The 20,845-nt window shown below is 39.1% G+C and overlaps 1 protein-coding gene across 1 annotated transcript in view; it reads right to left on the bottom strand.

The window, feature by feature from the left end:
* The window catches only part of LOC126182163 (palmitoyltransferase ZDHHC6), a 130,746-nt gene that overhangs the window by 5,865 nt on the left and 104,036 nt on the right, over window positions 1–20,845 (bottom strand). Inside the window, exon 7 of the mRNA XM_049924828.1 lies at window positions 12,822–12,902. Within this exon, the coding sequence (XP_049780785.1) occupies window positions 12,822–12,902 (81 nt within the window). The remainder of the gene's footprint in view (window positions 1–12,821; window positions 12,903–20,845) is intronic.

Raw genomic sequence — 20,845 nt, 5'->3', positions numbered from 1 at the left:
TAACTGTGAATGAATGCTCCGTGTGTGTGTGTGTGTGTGTGTGGGTGTGTGTGTGTGTGTGTGTGTGTGTGTGTGTGTGTGTGTGTGTGTGTGTGTGGGCGCGGCGTTCAATGGTAATGGTAAAATATTCTTTTTCTGCTTCTATATTACATTAATTTTACACCACAGGGAGAACTGAGTGAGGTGGCACAATGGTTTACACACTGGACTCTCATTCGGGAGGACGACAGTTCAAACCCATGTCTGACCATCCTTATTTAGGTTTTCCACATTTTCCCTAAATCGCTTCAAGCAAAGCTGGGATTGTTCCTCTGAAGGGCACGGCGCACGGCAAACTTCCTTCCCCATCCTTCCCTAATCCAATGGGCCCGATGACCTCACTGTTTGGCCCCCTCCTCCCACATCAACCAACGAACCACAGGAAGTCTCTTGGAAGTGGAAAAAATCATAGATACAAATTTTGTTAATTTTCAGTATAACAGAATGACTTCACGGCAAAAAATGAATTACTAAGAAATGGAGAAGAAACTTCTTACTTACATTATAAATGGGATTAAAGAAAGCAACAAAGGTAGACTGTGATATACAATCGAGACGTTGACACTGTGCTACCATAAGCATCGACAACATGACAGTCTTGATGGGTCACTTTATTGGGAACATTATTTGACCGACTGCTCACCTACCTGCACTGCAGACAATGCAGTGGGTCAGCAGCAATCCCCGACTAGATCTGAATGCATAATGACTTGTACAAGGCACTACATTCATTTTTCTAAAATTTAATTCTAGTATATATTTTATGCACTATCATATTATTCATGTGATCCAAATCAATTGAATGCTGTTAGATGATCCTTTGTGGAATCATTACTCTACTGCACACACATTTGACAGCAAAATAATAAAAAAAGTATCTGAGATGTTCAAGTGCAATTAAAATGAACCTCATTAAATATCTCTCTACATAATTTAAGTTGGGATTATTTTAAATATAAATGCACACACAATGCTAATAAGAAGAGTAAAAGATGTATATAAAAATATTTCAGGCCATTAATACAACATCCAGAAAGTTACGTGCTCCCTTATTATTCCAGCTGCAGCATTTATTTAGCTCCAATAGGAAAGAGAAGTAGCTTTATTCATTTTAATAGTTCGCCCCCCCCCCCCCCCTTCCCTTTCCCTACTGTTTCCACTGTATTGATATTTTGCTCTATCTGATGATACAATTTAATGTTTCCCCATTTAAGCTCACATACTGCAGATGCTATTGTTTCCAGCTTCTCACTTTGAATCATGCTGGGACGTCACTGGACTCCTTTTTCTCTTCAGCTGCTGAATCAGAACATAAGAGGCGTGACTATAAAATAAACTATGGCTGAAAAGAATTTTATTTAAAAAACACACATATCACGCTCAGTATACTCCCCCCTCTACCCCTACAATGTTCCATGTGAATTTTCCATTGATGGAAACAGTGCCGGAAGTATTCCTCTATGAGCTCCTTCACGACGCGTGCCATTTTTTGTTTCACTGCTTCAAGAGACTGAAATCTTGTTCCTTGTAATGCAGATTTGACTTAAGGAATAGATAAAAGCCACATGGTGCTAGTACAGGTGAATAAGGTGTGTGCTCTAACAATGGGATGATGTACTTCACTAGAGGCCTCTTAACAGACAATGCAGTATGATCCAGTGTGTTGTCTTGATGCAGAACCCATGACTTCTTCTTCCACAACTTGGGTTTTTTTCCATTCTTATTTTCTCACAGAGTTGAGAAAGAACCTCAAAGCAGTAATGTTGATCAATAGTTTGATCTTCAGTAACCCAGTTTAACATATTAATTATGGGGAAAGATCCCTTATCATTTAGCTACAATATAGCAGGTCAGCAACTGGAAGCAGTTAATTCCATAAATTATCTGAGAGTACGCATTAGGAGTGGAATGATCACATAAAGTTGATCGTCGGTAAAGCAGATGCCAGACTGAGATTCATTGAAAGAATCTTAAGGAAATGCAATCCGAAAACAAAGGAAGTAGGTTACAGTACACTTGTTCGCCCACTACTTTAATACTGTTCACCAGTGTGAGATCAGTACCAGATAGGGTTGCTAAGGGGGGGGGGGGGGGGGGGGGGGGGCGGGGGAGAGAGAGAAGATCCAACGGAGAGCAGCACACTTCGTTACAGGATCATTTAGTAATTGCGAAAGCGTTACGGAGATGATAGATAAACTCCAGTGGAAGACTCTGCAGGAGAGACGTTCAGTAGCTCAGTACGGGCTTTTGTTGAAGTTTCGAGAACATACCTTCACCAAGGAGTCAAGCAGTATATTGCTCCCTCCTACGTATATCTCGTGAAGAGACCATGAGGATATAATCAGAGAGATTAGAGCCTACACAGAGGCATACCGACAATCTTCCTTTCCACGAACAATATGAGACTGGAATAGGGAGAATCGATAGAGGTACTCAAGGTACCCTCTGCCACACACTGTCAGGTGGCTTGCGGAGTATGGATGTAGATGTAGATTATTGGTCAGTTAATTAAAATATTGTTTATTTATTTATTATTATAAATAAGTATTCTTTATGTGCACTTTTATTTTAATTAATGGTTTTAGTTGGTTTAGCTTAGTTCCGTATTTCCTTTTATCTTTAATCTCCTGAAAACTTGGAAAATATAAATATTTCATTTTAAATACCACAGGAGAGCAAGAGATGTCTTCTGCAGTTGTGATCTCGCAGAAATTCCTCATCACTATCTGCTCCACCTGAAATCTCCAAAACCTTTACTCGCACTCGCTATGCAGATCGTTTGGCACAACTGTGTGGTATGTTATTTGATGAGTCTGGATGATAGGTCCAACAATTCAGCAAGTTAAAGTTTATTAATTCGGAGATAATCTCTCAACAAATTCTGACTGTGGAAAATGCAGGTTCACACTATCATTCCAAACTTCACCTCCGAGCGATCTACGTGTCGTAATATCTGTACCGTGATAATTAACTAAATTCGGTATGGAGATACACACACCTTGAATACTTTATGTTAGTTATTGTATTTTATTTTGTGCAAGAAATTATTTGAACATTGACTACATACCATAATCGTGTCTCACAACAAAATGATCTCTCTCCTCCTCCTCCTCTAAAACTAAATCCTTGGTTCAGTAAGACACAGAGATGTGCCCGTAGCATGGAACGTCCAATTCTCACAGTCGGTATATGCTGTTCAAGACAATATCAATATATTTACCCGAGCTTCTTTCTGTTCGACTGTGAGTATTTTTGGCACCAGTTTCGCATACACTTTTCTCATGTTAAATATGTTATATAAAATTTACCTTAAGCATCCTTTGTCAATTCCTACAGTTTCAGCAATCGATTGAGTACTCAACCAGGAGTCAGATCGAATCATATCACCTACTTTTTTTTTAATATTTTCATCGTTATTGATGTTGAAGGGTAACCCAAACGTGGGATATCTTCAGTGTCTTATCGTGCATCTTGGAAATGCTTGAACTGCTCAAAAACTTGTGTATGTGATAAACAATCTTTGCCACATACATCTTTTAATAAAAGATAGGTTTCAGAAGCAGTTTTTCCAAGTTTCTTGTGAAACTTCATGACAATTTATTACCCGATTATTACAGTGATCATTTTTCCAGTGCAACAAAATAAGAGAACTTACATAAAAAGAAGGCCACGACTACAATTATCTGTCCATAGACAACAGAGATGTTGCATTCAACTGAGAAAGCTTCATGCTTCACAGCTACTGATTGTTTATCTTTGGTGCATGCGTACTTACTCTGTGACAGCATCAGTCCCGTTACTTTATAGTCATATTTCATATGTCTTTGTAACCCTCACATTAAAAGCTTATGTCATTATTTCCATTGGGTACACCCTGATTTCCGGCATTTTACAAAGCACCATTTTTGGAACATAACTGAATTCTTCCTTGAAATCAAATCAGGAAGGACCTAATTTAAGTGTGGGTCTGTAAACATGTCCAGAATTCATTACATAATTTTTTACTAATGAGTCAAGTGTCAAGCATATGACATTGTACAATCTGTGCTACTAAAAGAAATATAATTGATAGTAAAGATCTTACTCCACTCCCTCTTCTCATCACTGACACTTATAATTATCTTCACTTTGATTCAACGTAAGGTTAATAAACCCCCAATTTATCCAGTAGGAAAGCAAAAGGAAAAAATTAATAAGATCAGCATCTGACATTCCATTATTAGTAGATTATGTTTCTCTTTAGTAGTAGATAATAAGATATTTATGTCTCTCTTCTCATGCATAAATTATAGTTAACGTATTTCAGAGTAAACGCATACTACATTATTTTGGAGAAAATGATGAAAGGTGCATAAAAAGGGAATGTGTGCATAACATGAGTGAAGGGTTGTGAAATGGACATAATTTATGCAGTTAAAAAGCACAAATTCAAAAGAGAACTACATCACATAGCAAAGAGTTGAAATCAAAGAGGTAAGTATTTTCTTTTAAATATGGCTATTCTCCTTTCTGATTTTTTTAAACCAACAATTGGATAATATTTATCTTATTCAGACTCCTGCCATTATCTCATTTCTCTGATTACTGCAACTTTACTTTTCAACAAATTCAATAGCAAACACTTTAAGCATAATAAATTAGTGTTTTATCATCTTCTCTCATTATTATGTCCAGATCACTTCCACCATTTTTAAAAGGTGAATACAGGTAACTGGTATGAGCAGTAGCTAATACCACACTATACTACAAGTTTTACAAGACTTTTGTTCATTCATTAATTAACAGTTTTGTTGGGTTGAATCTTCATCAAAGTCCTCCTTGGCACTCCATTGGTGTGGGCAGCACAATGGAGCACCTGATGTGAAAGGAATTTCTGGTGTCAAATTCTGTCTTGCACATGCCACCCAAGCAGTATTTGAAACAAATAATAGAAACACAAAACAAACATATGAACGTACACAGGATACCACCAATATTTAAAAAACAGTTTTTGTGCTTTTAAATAATATTAAAATGATAATAAAATTAGTTTACATGCACTTGCTCATTTATAGACGACACAGATATGGAAAATTTCACACCTCTAATGTTTATGAGAAAACAGCCGAATCCTGTAGCCCCACATACACTATGTGATCAAAAGTATCCGGACACCTGGCTGAAAATGACTTTCAAATTCATGGCGCCCTCCATCTGTAATGCTAGAATTCAATATGCTGTAGGCCCACCCTTAGCCTTGGTGACAGCATCCACTCTCACAGGCATCCATTCAATCAGGTGCTGGAAGTTTTCTTGGGGAATGGCAGCCTATTCTTCACGGAGTGCGGCACTGAGGAGAGGTATTGATGTCGGTTGGTGAGACCTGGCATGAAGTCGGCGTTCCAAAGCACCCCAAAGGTGTTCTATAAGATTCAGGTCAGGACTCTGTGCAGGCCAGTCCATTACAGGGATTTTATTGCTGTGTAACCACTCCACCACAGGCCATATATTATGAACAGGTGCTTGATCATGTTGAAAGATGCAATCGCCATCCCTGAATAGCTCTTCAACAGTGGGAAGCAAGAATGTGCTTAAAACATCAGTGTAGGTCTGTGCTGTGATAGTGCTATGCAAAACAACAAGGGTAAAACACGACCACATCATAACACCACCGCCTCCAAATTTTACTGTTGACACTACACATGCAGACAGATGGCATTCACTGGGCATTCGCCATACCCGCACCCTGCCATCGGACTGTCACATTGTGTACCGTGATTCATCACACCATGCAACGTTTTTCCACTGTTCAGTAGTCCAATGTTCATTTACATCTACATCTACGTCTACATCTACATCTACATCCATACTCCGCAAGCCACCTGCCGGTGTGTGGCAGAGAGTACCTTGAGTACCTCTATCGGTTCTCCCTTCTATTCCAGTCTCGTATTGTTCATGGAAAGAAGGATTGTCGGTATGCCTCCGTGTGGGCTCTAATCTCTCTGATTTTATCCTCATGGTCTCTTCACGAGATATACATAGGAGGAAGCAATATACTGCTTGACTCCTCGGTGAAGGTATGTTCTCGAAACTTCAACAAAAGCCCGTACCGAGCTACTGAACGTCTCTCCTGCAGAGTCTTCTACTGGAGTTTATCTATCATCTCCGTAACGCTTTCGCGATTACTAAATGATCCTGTAATGAAGCGCACTGCTCTCCGTTGGATCTTCTCTATCTCTTCTATCAACCCTATCTGGTACGGATCCCACACTGCTGAGCAGTATTCAAGCAGTGGGCGAACAATCGTACTGTAACCTACTTCCTTTGTTTTCGGATTGAATTTCCTTACGATTCTTCCAATGAATCGGAGTCTGGCATCTGCTTTACCGATGATCAACTTTATATGATCATTCCATTTTAAATCACTCCTAATGCGTACTCCCAGATAATTTATGGAATTAACTGCTTCCAGTTGCTGACCTGCTATATTGTAACTAAATGATAAGGGATCTTTCTTTCTATGTATTTGCAGCACATTACACTTGTCTACATTGCCATTCCCTGCACCATGCATCAATTCGCTGCAGATCCTCCTGCATTTCAGTACAATTTTCCATTGTTACAATCTCTTGATATACCACAGCATCATCCGCAAAAAGCCTCAGTGAACTTCCGATGTCATCCACAAGATCATTTATGTATATTGTGAATAGCAACGGTCCTACAACACTCCCCTGCGGCACACCTGAAGTCACTCTTACTTCGGAAGACTTCTCTCCATTGAGAATGACATTCTGTGTTCTGTTATCTAGGAACTCTTCAATCCAATCACACAATTGGTCTGATAGTCCATATGCTCTTACTTTGTTCATTAAACGACTGTGGGGAACTGTATCGAACGCCTTGTGAAAGTCAAGAAACACAGCATCTACCTGGGAACCCGTGTCTATCGCCCTCTAAGTCTCGTGGATGGATAGTGCGAGTTGGGTTTCACACGATCATCTTTTTCGAAACCCATGCTGATTGCTACAGAGAAGATTTCTAGTCTCCAGAAAAGTCATTATACTTGAACATAATACGTGTTCCAAAATTCTACAACTGATCGACATTAGAGATATAGGTCTATAGTTCTGCACATCTGTTCGACGTCCCTTCTTGAAAATGGGGATGACCTGTGCCCTTTTCCAATCCTTTGGAACACTACGTTCTTCTAGAGACCTACGGTACACCACTGCAAGAAGGGGGGCAAGTTCCTTCGCGTACTCTGTGTAAAATCGAACTGGTATCCCAACAGGTCCAGCGGACTTTCCTCTTGAGTGATTTTAATTGTTTCTCTATTCCTCTGTCGTCTATTTCGATATCTACCATTTTGTCATCTGTGCGACAATCTAGAAAAGGAACTACAGTGCAGTCTTCCTCTGTGAAACAGCTTTTAGTCTGTCATCCTCTGTTTCAGTACCATTTTGGTCATAGAGTGTCTGGACATTTTGCTTTGATCCACCTACCACTTTGACATAAGACCAAAATTTCTTTACTTTTGAATTCATTGAACGCCTCTCGCATAGCCCTCCTCACACTGCATTTCGCTTCGCGTAATTTTTGTTTGTCTGCAAGGCTTTGGCTACGTTAATGTTTGCTGTGAAGTTCCCTTTGCTTCCGCAGCAGTTTTCTAACTCTGTTGTTGTACCACGGTGGCTCTTTTCCATCTCTTACGATCTTACTTGGCACATACTCATCTAACACATATTGTACGATGGTTTTGAACTTTGTCCACTGATCCTCAACACTATCTGTACTTGAGAAAAACTTTTGTGTTGAGCCATCAGGTACTCTGAAATCTGCTTTTTGTCACTTTGCTCCTTACACCAAGCAAGGCATTTACCAGCATGATGTGTGGCTTATGAGCAGCCATTCGACCATGAAATCCAAGTTTTCTCACCTCCCGCCTAACTGTCATAGTACTTGCAGTGGATCCCGATGCAGTTTGCAATTTCTGTGTGATGGTCTGGATAGATGTCTGCCTATTACACATTATGATGCTCTTCAGCTATCAGCTGTCTCTGGCAGTCTGTACGCTTTTGTGCTGTACGTGTCCCTTCACATTTCCACTTCACTATCACATTGGAAACAGTGGACCCAGGGATGTTTAGGAGTGTTGAAATCTCGCGTATAGACGTATGACAGAAGTGACACCCAATTACGTGACCACGTTCGAAGTCTGTGAGTTATGCTCTCTCATGATGTCTAATGATTACTGAGGTCGCTGATATGGAGTACCTGGCAGTAGGTGGTAGCACAATGCACCTAATATAAGAAACATATGTTTTGGGGGTGTCCGGATACTTTTGATCACATAGTACCTGCTGCCCCACATAAGCCTGTTTCTGTTTCCTGGGCCATCTAATTAAAATACAAAATATTGTAAGAAGAATCACTCCTTTCATTTGTACAACAAATACTGATGTTTACTTTTTCATTAAGTAATTACTAATTCATTCAAAACAATATTTTTGCTTTGTTTTTGAAAGTGACTAGCTTACGAATTTTACCAGGTAAGTTTACAAATGTTTTAGATTGTGTGTTCATCATCGTCAGTTAAAAAGCTATATGAACTTCAATGGTACTAGTTATGCTTATGTCAAAATATCTCAATATAGGGTGTTCCTGGAGGAGTAACCATTAGAGACAAAAAGTCTAGTAAACATGGGCTCTGAACTGCATACCTTAAGAGCAAGAACACATGGGCATCTTTGCTACTCGAAAACACATCTATTCTACTGAAGAAGTGCTCCTAACTCTTAAGGTATGCATTTTAGAGCCCATGTTTAGTAGACTTTTTGGCTTTGAATGAATGTTCCTGTCATGTCCCTGAATACTGACTATTCCTCATGGGACACCCTATATAGGACAGACCTTTTAGACAACTAGCAACACATGCAGCCCATTCTTAAATTTACTGGCTTTGGCAAAAATTAGAATAAGCTTGACTTCTTATGCTATAGTTAAGCTAACCATCCTTAAAAATTATACCATCCCAACCATGTTATCACTCAGAAAATTCCAAATAGTACAGTCTCTTTGTACAATATCTATACCATATTAAAGTTAACACCCTGTAGAGAATAGTATGAACCCTTACCGGTTGTCACCATGTAACAAATAAAAATCAATGAAAAAATCAAATCTATAAAAATAAATAAAATTATACACTACTAAGCTCAACCCAGATAGTTTTCAGGGGTCTGATGTAATCATCAATTTAGAACAAGTCTCCAACAGAGGAAAACTCCCACAGGATGTTCTCCTTCCTCCAGCATTGCCAACACTAGCATTACCATTCCTGGTAGACTCTCCTACATGGGCTTGATTCCAACCATAAATTGGTACTTAGTCGTAATAAGGAAAAAAAGTACTGCCCTGCACAGAGGACACAGGGTACTATGGCCATGGTAATTATTTGTAGAAGCTCCACGAGTCTTCATTCCTTTACTCTTCATCAATATACACCACTATCAGTGCCTACCCCTTAAAAAGTAAATAAAAAGAAAAATGTGGTTCCCAGACCACAATAGTAAATAATGCTACAACTCTTCAGGAGTTTTCAGATAACATAATCTATCACAGTACACTGTAATTGTTGATGCCGGCCCCTATCAAGTGCACAAAGGGTCTCCGCTATATGATGAACAGCAACTATCATTTTCATAATACTATTATGAAAGGAAAGTTGTGCCTATCTGCGACTCAGTTGTATGATGAGTAACTACTTCCCTTTTCATTATATTGTCACATTCCATCCTGGATTTTCTATTGATCTTTTCATAATACTGTCACATAAAACAAATTTACATGTTGTATGCTAAATCTTCCCTTGATCCTTCCAATTAATTTCTCACTTTTTATGCTACATTTGTGACTTAACAAGGAATAAATCTCCCACTTTCAATTGCACGTGGGTGCCATTGCCCATATTTTCTTCTGTTTCTCTCCTTCCCTGAATAAACACACTTCAATATTTGTTGACTGCATTTCTGGTACTATTACAAAAATGTATGCCTTTGCTCCCCAACCAAGAGGCAGTGGACCAAACAGGTCCACAACCACAAGATCCCAAATGCTTCCTGTTATTATTGGTTATAAAAAATGTGTGTATGTGAAGTAAATACTTCCCATTTCTGACATGTACTGTATGTTCCCAGTATTTTCTGTGCTAGTCTAAAAATTTACACTTATGTGATCAAAACACAAATCCTAATTCTTTGCTTGCCTCATGTCACACACATTCAGAGTTTCCTTAATAACTGATATGTGAACCCACTGTTATATAATGAGGTTCTTACCTCAGCTTGTACAGTAGTAACATAACGAGTAATTTATTGTCTATCAAATTCAGTCCTTTCCACAATCACAGTTCCAATTAATTTCAAAATACCAAAAGCATTTCAGCATTCTTAGTTTTGACTTGCTCTAAATTACCATTTGTGTATTACTTATTTCTGTAACATCTGTACTATATTCACTAGAATATTCTACACCAAACTGGATATAAATGCTCAACTTTGCTTTCTACCTTTTCTTCCATGAAGTCTACACAATCATCTCAATCTTGTGCATGTTTTAATCCTCATTCCATTTCATTTTCTAGTTTTTCCATTCTCCCACTTAATTAAGAACCCAAATCAAGCCGTTTATCATATGAATTAAAAAGTCTTTCATCTAGTTGAGAAAATCATCAGTTTTTGCTGTTGTGTGTGACAATAGCTACACAACTGTCTCAAATGCTTCATTTTCTTCTATGAGAGTCACGGCCATCAATGTCCTCACAAATAACAATTAAAAAATTACAGAAATGTTAATAACAATAATGAAGAAGGTATATCGTAAATGATCTATGTTTCTTTTATCCAAGTTGTTCATAAACTAATAAACTTCACTGAAAAATTTCACTATCTAAATTAAAACCTGACTAATATGTTCAATGTTTAAACTGACATTCACCTGGTGAGGTCATTGTATAAATAAAAATTAAAAATCAACTGCACAATACACAGTGTCTTATTTAATCACAACACACCGGGTTTTGAAGAAATGAACTCCAATTAGAGTTTGTATAGGTCAGTCTGACGCTGATCTGTAGAGGCTGCATGAAGTCGACTGTCACTGGATGCAAACTGCGCCGGCTGCCACGATGTGTGGAATGACTGCGTATGAACTGCCGATTAAACAGATCTAAAATGCTCACTGCACACACTGTTTCCACTGTCCTAAATTATTCTTCCTGGAAAACATCTCTCTGACTTCCTGCTTTTGATTGTTCATTTCTCAAGACCATTCAAAATTATATTAAATTTGTAGTAAACCTTTTTTTTTTATTTACTAGCAACCACCAAGTATTGCAAAACAATCGTTATTTCCATTTTGCTCTCACTGTTGAATATGTTGATGACTCACTATTGATAACTGTTGCTATGAAAAATTTACAATTACATATTCTATGAACACACATGAAATGTTTCAGAATAATTTCAAGTTCAAATTCTGAAGCATTTAAAAAATTTTGTCATGTAATTAATTAAGCATTAGTTTCATTTCCGATCAATGGTGGCTTGTCACTATTGTAACGTTATATAAATATGAAACACACACACACCACTGATGCACAGTGCTTCAATATCACTTTTTAAATAATCTGTCTACTCACGTTAGAAAGGAAACTGTTTGTCCAATCTTCAGTTTTATAATAAAAATAGACACAAAAGTCTTCACTTCTTTTTATGTTGTACAGTTGCTCAGTTTTTAAAAATACACCAGAATGCTTCAATGCATAATCGCTTAGTTTGAAATTTGCAGCAATGCAGAATGGCTTAAGTTTGAAATTTTTTTCAACTTCTCGTGTTTGTTTTATTCATGCCTCTTCTCCTGTTTGTATTTTTTGAAATGAACAACCAGGTAATATTTATCAAATTAAGACTTTTTCCACCAACTTCTTTCACCAGTTAGTGTTGCTTCCTTAAATTATAATGAATTAGTGTTTTCTTATCTTTTGCAATTATTTTCTTCAAAGACTTCTGGCTCTTTTAAACAACAATGAACCTGTATTATAAATGTATGTGGATACAGATATCTATGTATGAGCAGCAGCTAAGATCGTTATACACTGAAAGTTTTACAAGAGTTTCATTCATCCACTGAAGTACATTGTGATGGTCAAACTCCACCTGCCACACACCACCCAAGGAGTACATCAAACGAATAATAAAAACACAAGACGAATATTTGAACATATATAAGGTTCATCTACATATAACTAACAAGTTTTCCTACTCAAATATTGTTAAAATTATAATAAAATTAGTTGTACACATTTGCTCAATTATAGATGATGAGGTTAAAGAAAATTTTGTATCCCTAATGTTTATGAGAAAGTTTCCTATTTCAAATCGGTCAAATTCTGTACCATCACAACTTCCTCAACCATAACTGGCTGGCTCTGTGTGTCTTCCTTGTAAAACATAGCTACGGAAGCTGTTTCATATCAAGTTAATAAGCTGAGAAGAGAAACAATCTGCCTGATACTCGCCTGGAATGTTAGATGGCAATCATCTTAATTTTTTTTCCTCTTTCTTATTGGGTAAATTGGAGTAAGCAATGGAAAAGCATGTATCACAACTGAACACTTTACTTTCTCTCTTCAGTTGAATGGACAATCACCTACTGTATCTTTCAGGTGCTTGCTTTTTGTTGTTGGATACATCATATACAATTTAAAACAAAGCAAATAGACCAAAATCCGAAGTACCTACAGTCAGAGTGAACTGATTGCACCCATCTGCTACAGGCCAGTAGACACCATCACCGGCAGGAACCAGCGACCAATTTATCACCTGTGACAAACAAACACTAATAATTACCAAAAATAAAAGCAACTGAGTGAACAATGAATTATGACCATTTGTTAACTTGTAAACTTTACCAAGTATTCACCTCTCCGATATAAGACATGCGAGCATATGTTTTCATGTTGTTTAGGCATATTTTGTCATTTCCTATCTGTCTCCATAGCAGTACTTATTTCTTTTTTAGGTTCACGATCTTAACACTTATTCCATTTTTGGAATTGTTGGAGAATACATTGATATGGACACATAACCGGTATTACAATATTTTTTTGCAAGAGTATGAATTTATTTACAATGCATACAACAACTGATAAGACAGTAATGGAACATTTGTTCCCTCCTCACTGGTGTGGCACTTATGTCACATTCTGGATCATAATTCAATTTCAATACAGAATTAAATTCACTGCTGTGGCACTGCATGTCTGAAGAGGTGTAGTTTGGTTACCTGGTCCATTATGACATGGTCAAGACATGCAGAACTGAAGTGTGCAAAAGTTTCAGTCAGAAGGAGACTTTGTCCTTGAGCTATAGCAGACCACAGAAATTCCTGTACAAAATTGGCGGCAATGTGCATACTTATAGCGATGATAAGTACTTTATTAATACACCCAGCTGACCTTACTGGAATCCGGATTTTTTCGTCAAACTGATGTTTCATATCTGCATTGTGATGTATTTAAGACTTTCAGAAAATAAACAAATGAATCAAATTAACATGATGAATGTTGGCAGAGATGACTGATCTTTCATGGAAATGCCTCTGCATGGGCAAGTGAGAAACTGCTAGGGATATTCATTAAGCAGCCTATCTCACTGTTTGGTGACATTCACATGTGACTCGTTATTGAACAAACAAGTTATAGTTTTGAAGTTAAAAGTGAAATAAATGTTAAAAGTACCTCAGGTATTGTTTGAAGCAATCTTAAATGACTCTCAAAATTAGCAGAGCCAGTAATGTATCACGCCGTTAATATTCCATTCTTTTTGAAAGTCTTGGAATTGCTATATTGATACTGTGATTTTTTGGAGAAAAAAGCATTCTTTGCTGCCGACTAAAAAAGTAAAGAGGGTGACACCAATGGAATCCAGGCTAAACCATCACACTGAGATTTTCCACTACGTGGAAGCCATTTTAAGTATGTTAGTAAGCATGAACCATGGACAACGGAGGGGTATCTGTTGAGAGGCCAGACAAACATGTGGTTCCTGAAGAGGGGCAGCAGCCTTTTCAGTAGTTGCAGGGGCAACAGTCTGGATGATTGACTGATCTGGCCTTGTAATATTAACCAAAACGGCCTTGCTGTGCTGGTACTGCGAACGGCTGAAAGCAAGGGGAAACTACAGCCGTAATTTTTCCCGAGGACATGCAGCTCTACTGTATGATTAAATGATGATGGCGTCCTCTTGGGTAAAATATTCCGGAGGTAAAATAGTCCCCCATTCGGAGCTCCGGGCGGGGACTACTCAGGAGGACGTCGTTATCAGGAGAAAGAAAACTGGCGTTCTACGGATCGGAGCGTGGAATGTCAGATTCCTTAATCGGGCAGGTAGGTTAGAAAATTTAAAAAGGGAAATGGATAGGTTAAAGTTAGATATAGTGGGAATTAGTGAAGTTCGGTGGCAGGACGAACAAGGCTTTTGGACAGGTGATTACAGGGTTATAAATACAAAATCAAATAGGGGTAATGCAGGAGTAGGTTTAATAATGAATAAAAAAATAGGAGTGCGGGTTAGCTACTACAAACAGCATAGTGAACGCATTATTGTGGCCAAGATAGATACGAAGCCCACACCTACTACAGTAGTACAAGTTTATATGCCAACTACCTCTGCAGATGATGAAGAAATAGATGAAATGTATGACGAGATAAAAGAAATTATTCAGGTAGTGAAGAGAGACGAAAATTTAATAGTTATGGGTGACTGGAATTCGTCAGTAGGAAAAGGGAGAGAAGGAAACATAGTAGGTGAATATGGATTGGGGGGAAGGAATGAAAGAGGAAGCCGCCTTGTAGAATTTTGCACAGAGCATAACTTAACCATAGCCAACACTTGGTTCAAGGATCATAAAAGAAGGTTGTATACCTGGAAGAATCCTGGAGATACTAAAAGGTATCAGATAGATTATATAATGGTAAGACAGAGATTTAGGAACCAGGTTTTAAATTGTAAGACATTTCCTGGGGCAGATGTGGATTCTGACCACAATCTATTGGTTATGAACTGCAGATTGAAACTGAAGAAACTGCAAAAAGGTGGGAATTTAAGGAGATGGGACCTGGATAAATTGAAAGAACCAGAGGTTGTAGAGAGTTTCAGGAAGAGCATAAGGGAACAATTGACAGGAATGGGGGAAAGAAATACAGTAGAAGAAGAATGGGTAGCTCTGAGGGATGAAGTAGTGAAGGCAGCAGAGGGTCAAGTAGGAAAAAGACGAGGGCTAATAGAAATCCTTGGGTAACAGAAGAAATATTGAATTTAATTGATGAAAGGAGAAAATATAAAAATGCAGTAAATGAAGCAGGCAAAAAGGAATACAAACGTCTCAAAAATGATATCGACAGGAAGTGCAAAATGGCTAAGCAGGGATGGCTAGAGGACAAATGTAAGGATGTGGAGGCTTGTCTCACTAGGGGTAAGATAGATACTGCCTACAGGAAAATTAAAGAGACCTTTGGAGAGAAGAGAACCACTTGTATGAATATCAAGAGCTCAGATGGCAACCCAGTTCTAAGCAAAGAAGGGAAGGCAGAAAGGTGGAAGGAGTATATAGAGGGTTTATACAAGGGCGATGTACTTGAGGGCAATATTATGGAAATGGAAGAGGATGTAGATGAAGACGAAATGGGAGATAAGATACTGCGTGAAGAGTTTGACAGAGCACTGAAAGACCTGAGTCGAAACAAGGCCCCGGGAGTAGACAACATTCCATTTGAACTACTGATGGCCTCGGGAGAGTCAGTCATGACAAAACTCTACCATCTGGTGAGCACGATGTATGAGACAGGAGAAATACCCTCAGACTTCAAGAAGAATATAATAATTCCAATCCCAAAGAAAGCAGGTGTTGACAGATGTGAAAATTACCGAACTATCAGTTTAATAAGTCACAGCTGCAAAATACTAACGCGAATTCTTTACAGACGAATGGAAAAACTGGTAGAAGCTGACCTCGGGGAAGATCAGTTTGGATTCCGTAGAAATGTTGGAACACATGAGGCAATACTGACCTTACGACTTATCTTAGAAGAAAGATTAAGAAAAGGCAAACCTACGTTTCTAGCATTTGTAGACTTAGAGAAAGCTTTTGACAATGTTAACTGGAATACTCTCTTTCAAATTCTGAAGGTGGCAGGGGTAAAATACAGGGAGCGAAAGGCTATTTACAGTTTGTACTGAAACCAGATGGCAATTATAAGAGTCGAGGGGTATGAAAGGGAAGCAGTGGTTGGGAAGGGAGTGAGGCAGGGTTGTAGCCTCTCCCTGATGTTATTCAATCTGTATATTGAGCAAGCAGTAAAGGAAAGAAAAGAAAAAATCAGGTATTAAAATCCATGGAGAAGAAATAAAAACTTTGAGGTTCACCGATGACATTGTAATTCTGTCAGAGACAGCAAAGGACTTGGAAGAGCAGTTGAACGGAATGGACAGTGTCTTGAAAGGAGGATATAAGATGAACATCAACAAAAGCAAAACGAGGATAATGGAATGTAGTCAAATTAAGTCGGGTGATGCTGAGGGTATTAGATTAGGAAATGAGACACTTAAAGTAGTAAAGGAGTTTTGCTATTTAGGGAGTAAAATAACCGATGATGGTCGAAGTAGAGAGGATATAAAATGTAGACTGGCAATGGCAAGGAAAGCGTTTCTCAAGAAGAGGAATTTGTTAACATCGAGTATAGATTTAAGAGTCAGGAAGTCATTTCTGAAAGTATTTGTATGGAGTGTAGCCATGTATGGAAGTGAAACATGGACGATAACTAGTTTGGACAAGAAGAGAATAGAAGCTTTCGAACTGTGGTGCTACAGGAGAATGCTGAAGATAAAGTGGGTAGATCATGTAACTAATGAGGAGGTATTGAATAGGATTGGGAAGAAGAGAAGTTTGTGGCACAACTTGACTAGAAGAAGGGATCGGTTGGTAGGACATGTTTTGAGGCATCAAGGGATCACAAATTTAGCATTGGAGGGCAGTGTGGAGGGTAAAAATCGTAGAGGGAGACCAAGAGATGAATACACTAAGTAGATTCAGAAGGATGTAGGTTGCAGTAGATACTGGGAGATGAAGAAGCTTGCACAGGATAGAGTAGCATGGAGAGCTGCATCAAACCAGTCTCAGGACTGAAGACCACAACAACAACAACAACAGTAAGCAAAGACTAAAAGGACTAGCTTGAAACATTGAAAGAATTTGTTTGGTTTACACAGAGTGAATATAAAGTATTAAAATGTGTGTCACCAGTATCATTTCAAACGTGATAGTCACTTTTATGTGTAATAAGTGTCAACGATTGTGTATAATAAAGGAGTTTTCATCTTTCAACATACACCAGGCTTAGATAATGTACAATGTGTCTCGCTCTTCAGTGTATGCCATTACATGTAGCTATGGTAAGAGCAAATATAGAAACACAAAAGTAATTATATTTTAAAGACACTGAAATGTTCTTGTTATGAAAGAAGATCAATTTTTTCAGTGATTCCAGGGCATTTGCACTTTTTCATAAACATTCATATGCTCAGTAGCAGTGTGTGTGCGCTACTTGAAAGTCGGACAGTCACTGAGTCCAGCAGTGAATAAACTTAACAGCATAATTTGCAGCACCTGAAGCTGACTGGGTTGGTCAGAGAAATGCTGTGCACAAAATGGAAACAGCAACTTGAATGAATAACCAGCACAACAGTTAATCAATAATGAGAAAACCTGAACAATTTAGTTTTGCTCTTATTTTCCTAGACAGGAACAACAACTTTCAAGAGGATAATCCTTATATAAACAGTGCATACCCTGCAGAACTGAGCTCTAATCATCATAATGATCTAGAGTGGTCCCAAAACTCTCATCATGCAAGAACACAATAAAATGAAGCATCACATTCCTTAGCCAATTCCTCTCTTACACATCAACAATGAAAGATGCTCTGCATGCAACTTGTTTCAACTCATCCATATGCAAGACTACTTCTAACATCCTACTACAAAGTTTCAAAGTCAAATCACTTCTCTACAGAAAGTGAAAGGATAACTGACTGATTATTAGGTTGGTGGTTTGTTTGTTTTGTTTTGTTTTGTTTTAGGGTGCAGAAACAACTATGGTCTACAGTCCCCCATGTCAAAACTGTAGAACACAAAGACAAAGAGAGGAGTTAAAAATGACTACATGTCAATCCCAAACAACGGAAGACAAGACAGCTAAAAACTGGGAGGTGGAGAAAAGTCTATAAAATATGCCATAGAGAAATGGAGGTCCAGAACTAAAAATTAAATGGCCTTTGCCTTACTGCTACAACAGATAAAAAATAAAATGTGGTGGACAGCCTGAGCGTCATTCACTAAAAACATCCGATAACTCAGCTGGCAATACATATGGGAACATAAGTGGTTAAGAAAAGGGCATTCCATAAAGAAACGTCAGACAGCCAAAAGCTGGGCACAATGGGCACAAAGTGGTGGGGGAGCACCTTTTAACAAATGGCGATGGCTAAGAGACAATGCCTAATTCTAGTTAAAATTATCTCCTCGGGGCAAGGGAGCTGAAAAGATGTCCTCCAAGCTGCTGGGACAGGCTTAATAGCCCAGAGGTTGTTCCCTTGAAGGAAGGACCAATGGTGATGCCAAAGTGACACCACCTGCTGACAACCGGCAACAGAGATCGTGCGAGGGAATGTAAGAACTAGAGGGCTAAGCTATGAGGACTGCAGCCTTAGCAACAGTGTCAGCAGCCTTATTTCCTGTTAGATCGATGTGACCAGGAACTCACATAAACATCACAGTGGATCCATCAACAGTGAGCAAGTGACAGCTTTCCTGGGTCCATTGCACTAAGGGATGGACAGTATGCAGCACAAACAGACTTTGAAGGGCGCTGAGATAGTCAGAGCAGATGACACAATTGAAATGCCTGTGTCGCCAGACGTACTGCTTGGCTTGATAGATGGCGAAGAGCTCTTCTGTAAATACTGAGCAGTGTTCAGAAGCCGAAACCAAAAAACATCGGCGTCAACAACGAAGACGCGCCTGACATCTTGATCAGTCTGAGAGCCATCAGTGTACACATAGGTAGTATCGCAAAATCCCATGCAAAAGTCATGAAACTGAAGATGATAGAGCAAGGCTGGAGTAATGTCCTTACAAAGCAAGTGAAGGCCAAGGGGAACATGGGTCGCCGCACGAAGCCAAGGTGCTGTAGGATTCACACCCATCGGAAAAGTTCCAGGTAACATGAAGTTAAGCTACCGCAGGAAAAGCCGAAGGCGAACTCCAGGAGGTAACAAAGAAGAGGAACGTGCCCCATACTGGCAATCAAAGGAGTCATCGTAGGAGGAGGCATAGGATGGGTGGCCACGCCTGGTCGACAAATGGCATGCGTATCTGCTGAGGAGGAAGTCACGGGGAGAGAAAAGCAGTAGTTCGGCAGCTTCTGCATACAGACTCTCAACCGCACTAGTGTAAAAGGTGCCAGTGGCCAAATGGATGCCACGATAGTAGATAGTATTGAGATGGTGTAAGAGGGATGGATGTGCAGATGCATAAATGAAGTACCCATAGTCTAGATTCAAACAGACCAGGGACCAGTACAAAAGGAGGAGGGTGGTTCAAGCTGCACCCCAGGAAGTACCACTGAGGACACGTAGTTTGCACCCGTGGTCTAGGGGTAGCGTCTTTTACTCATAATCTAAACGTCTTTGGTCCCAGGTTTGAATCCCGCCACTGCTTAAATTTTGATTAATGATCAGCATTGACGGCAGAAGACTTCCGGCATAAGAAATCACCCTCATTCTACCAATGGCCTTATCAAAGAGGGTGGAGGAGTGGACAGAGGTCCGGGGCACTCTTGTCCTAGGGGTAGGAAACTCCCCCTAAAGGCAGAAGAATCAGCAATGACTAAAAGGCATGAGGATGCAGAAGGCAATGGAAACCACTGCATTAAAGACACACAACGTGTATCCACAGGACACATGGCCTGTAATTGAAGAAGTGTCATGATGATCTCTCCAATTGCAAAAGATTCTGGAATAGTCCCCCATCATTCGGATCTCCCAGAGGGGACTGCCAACAACAGAAGGCTAACGTTCTACAAGTCGGGGCGTGGAATGTCAGAAGGTTGAACATGGTAGGGAAACTAGAAAATCTGAAAAGGGAAATGCAAAGGCTCAATCTAGATATAAAAGGGGTCAGTGAAGTAAAGTGGAAAGAAGACAAGGATTTCTGGTCATATGAGTATAGGATAATATCAACACCAGCAGAAAATGGTATAACGGGAGTAGGATTCATTATGAATAGGAAGGTGGGGCAGAGAGTGTGTTACTGTGAACAGTTCAGTGACAGGGTTGTTCATATCAGAATTGCCAGCAAACCAACACCAACAACGATAGTTCAGGTATACATGCCAATTTTGCAGGCTGAAGATGAAGAGATAGAGAAAGCGTATGAGGATATTTTAAGGATAATACAGTATGTAAAGGGGGATGAAAATCTAATTGTCATGGGGGATTGGAATGCAGTTGTAGGGGAAGGAGTAGAAAAAAGGGTTACAGGAGAATATGGGCTTGGGACAAGGAATGAGAGAGGAGAAAGACTAAGTGAGTTCTGTAACAAGTTTCAGCTAGTAATAGTGAATACTCTGTTCAATAATCACAAGAGGAGGAGGTATATTTGGAAAAGGCTGGGTGATACGGAAAGATTTCAGTTAGATCGCATCATGG

Source organism: Schistocerca cancellata, chromosome 1 (genome assembly GCF_023864275.1).
Source record: "Schistocerca cancellata isolate TAMUIC-IGC-003103 chromosome 1, iqSchCanc2.1, whole genome shotgun sequence".
NCBI classification, from domain to species: Eukaryota; Metazoa; Arthropoda; class Insecta; order Orthoptera; family Acrididae; genus Schistocerca; species Schistocerca cancellata.
This window is presented reverse-complemented; position numbering and strand designations above follow the sequence as displayed.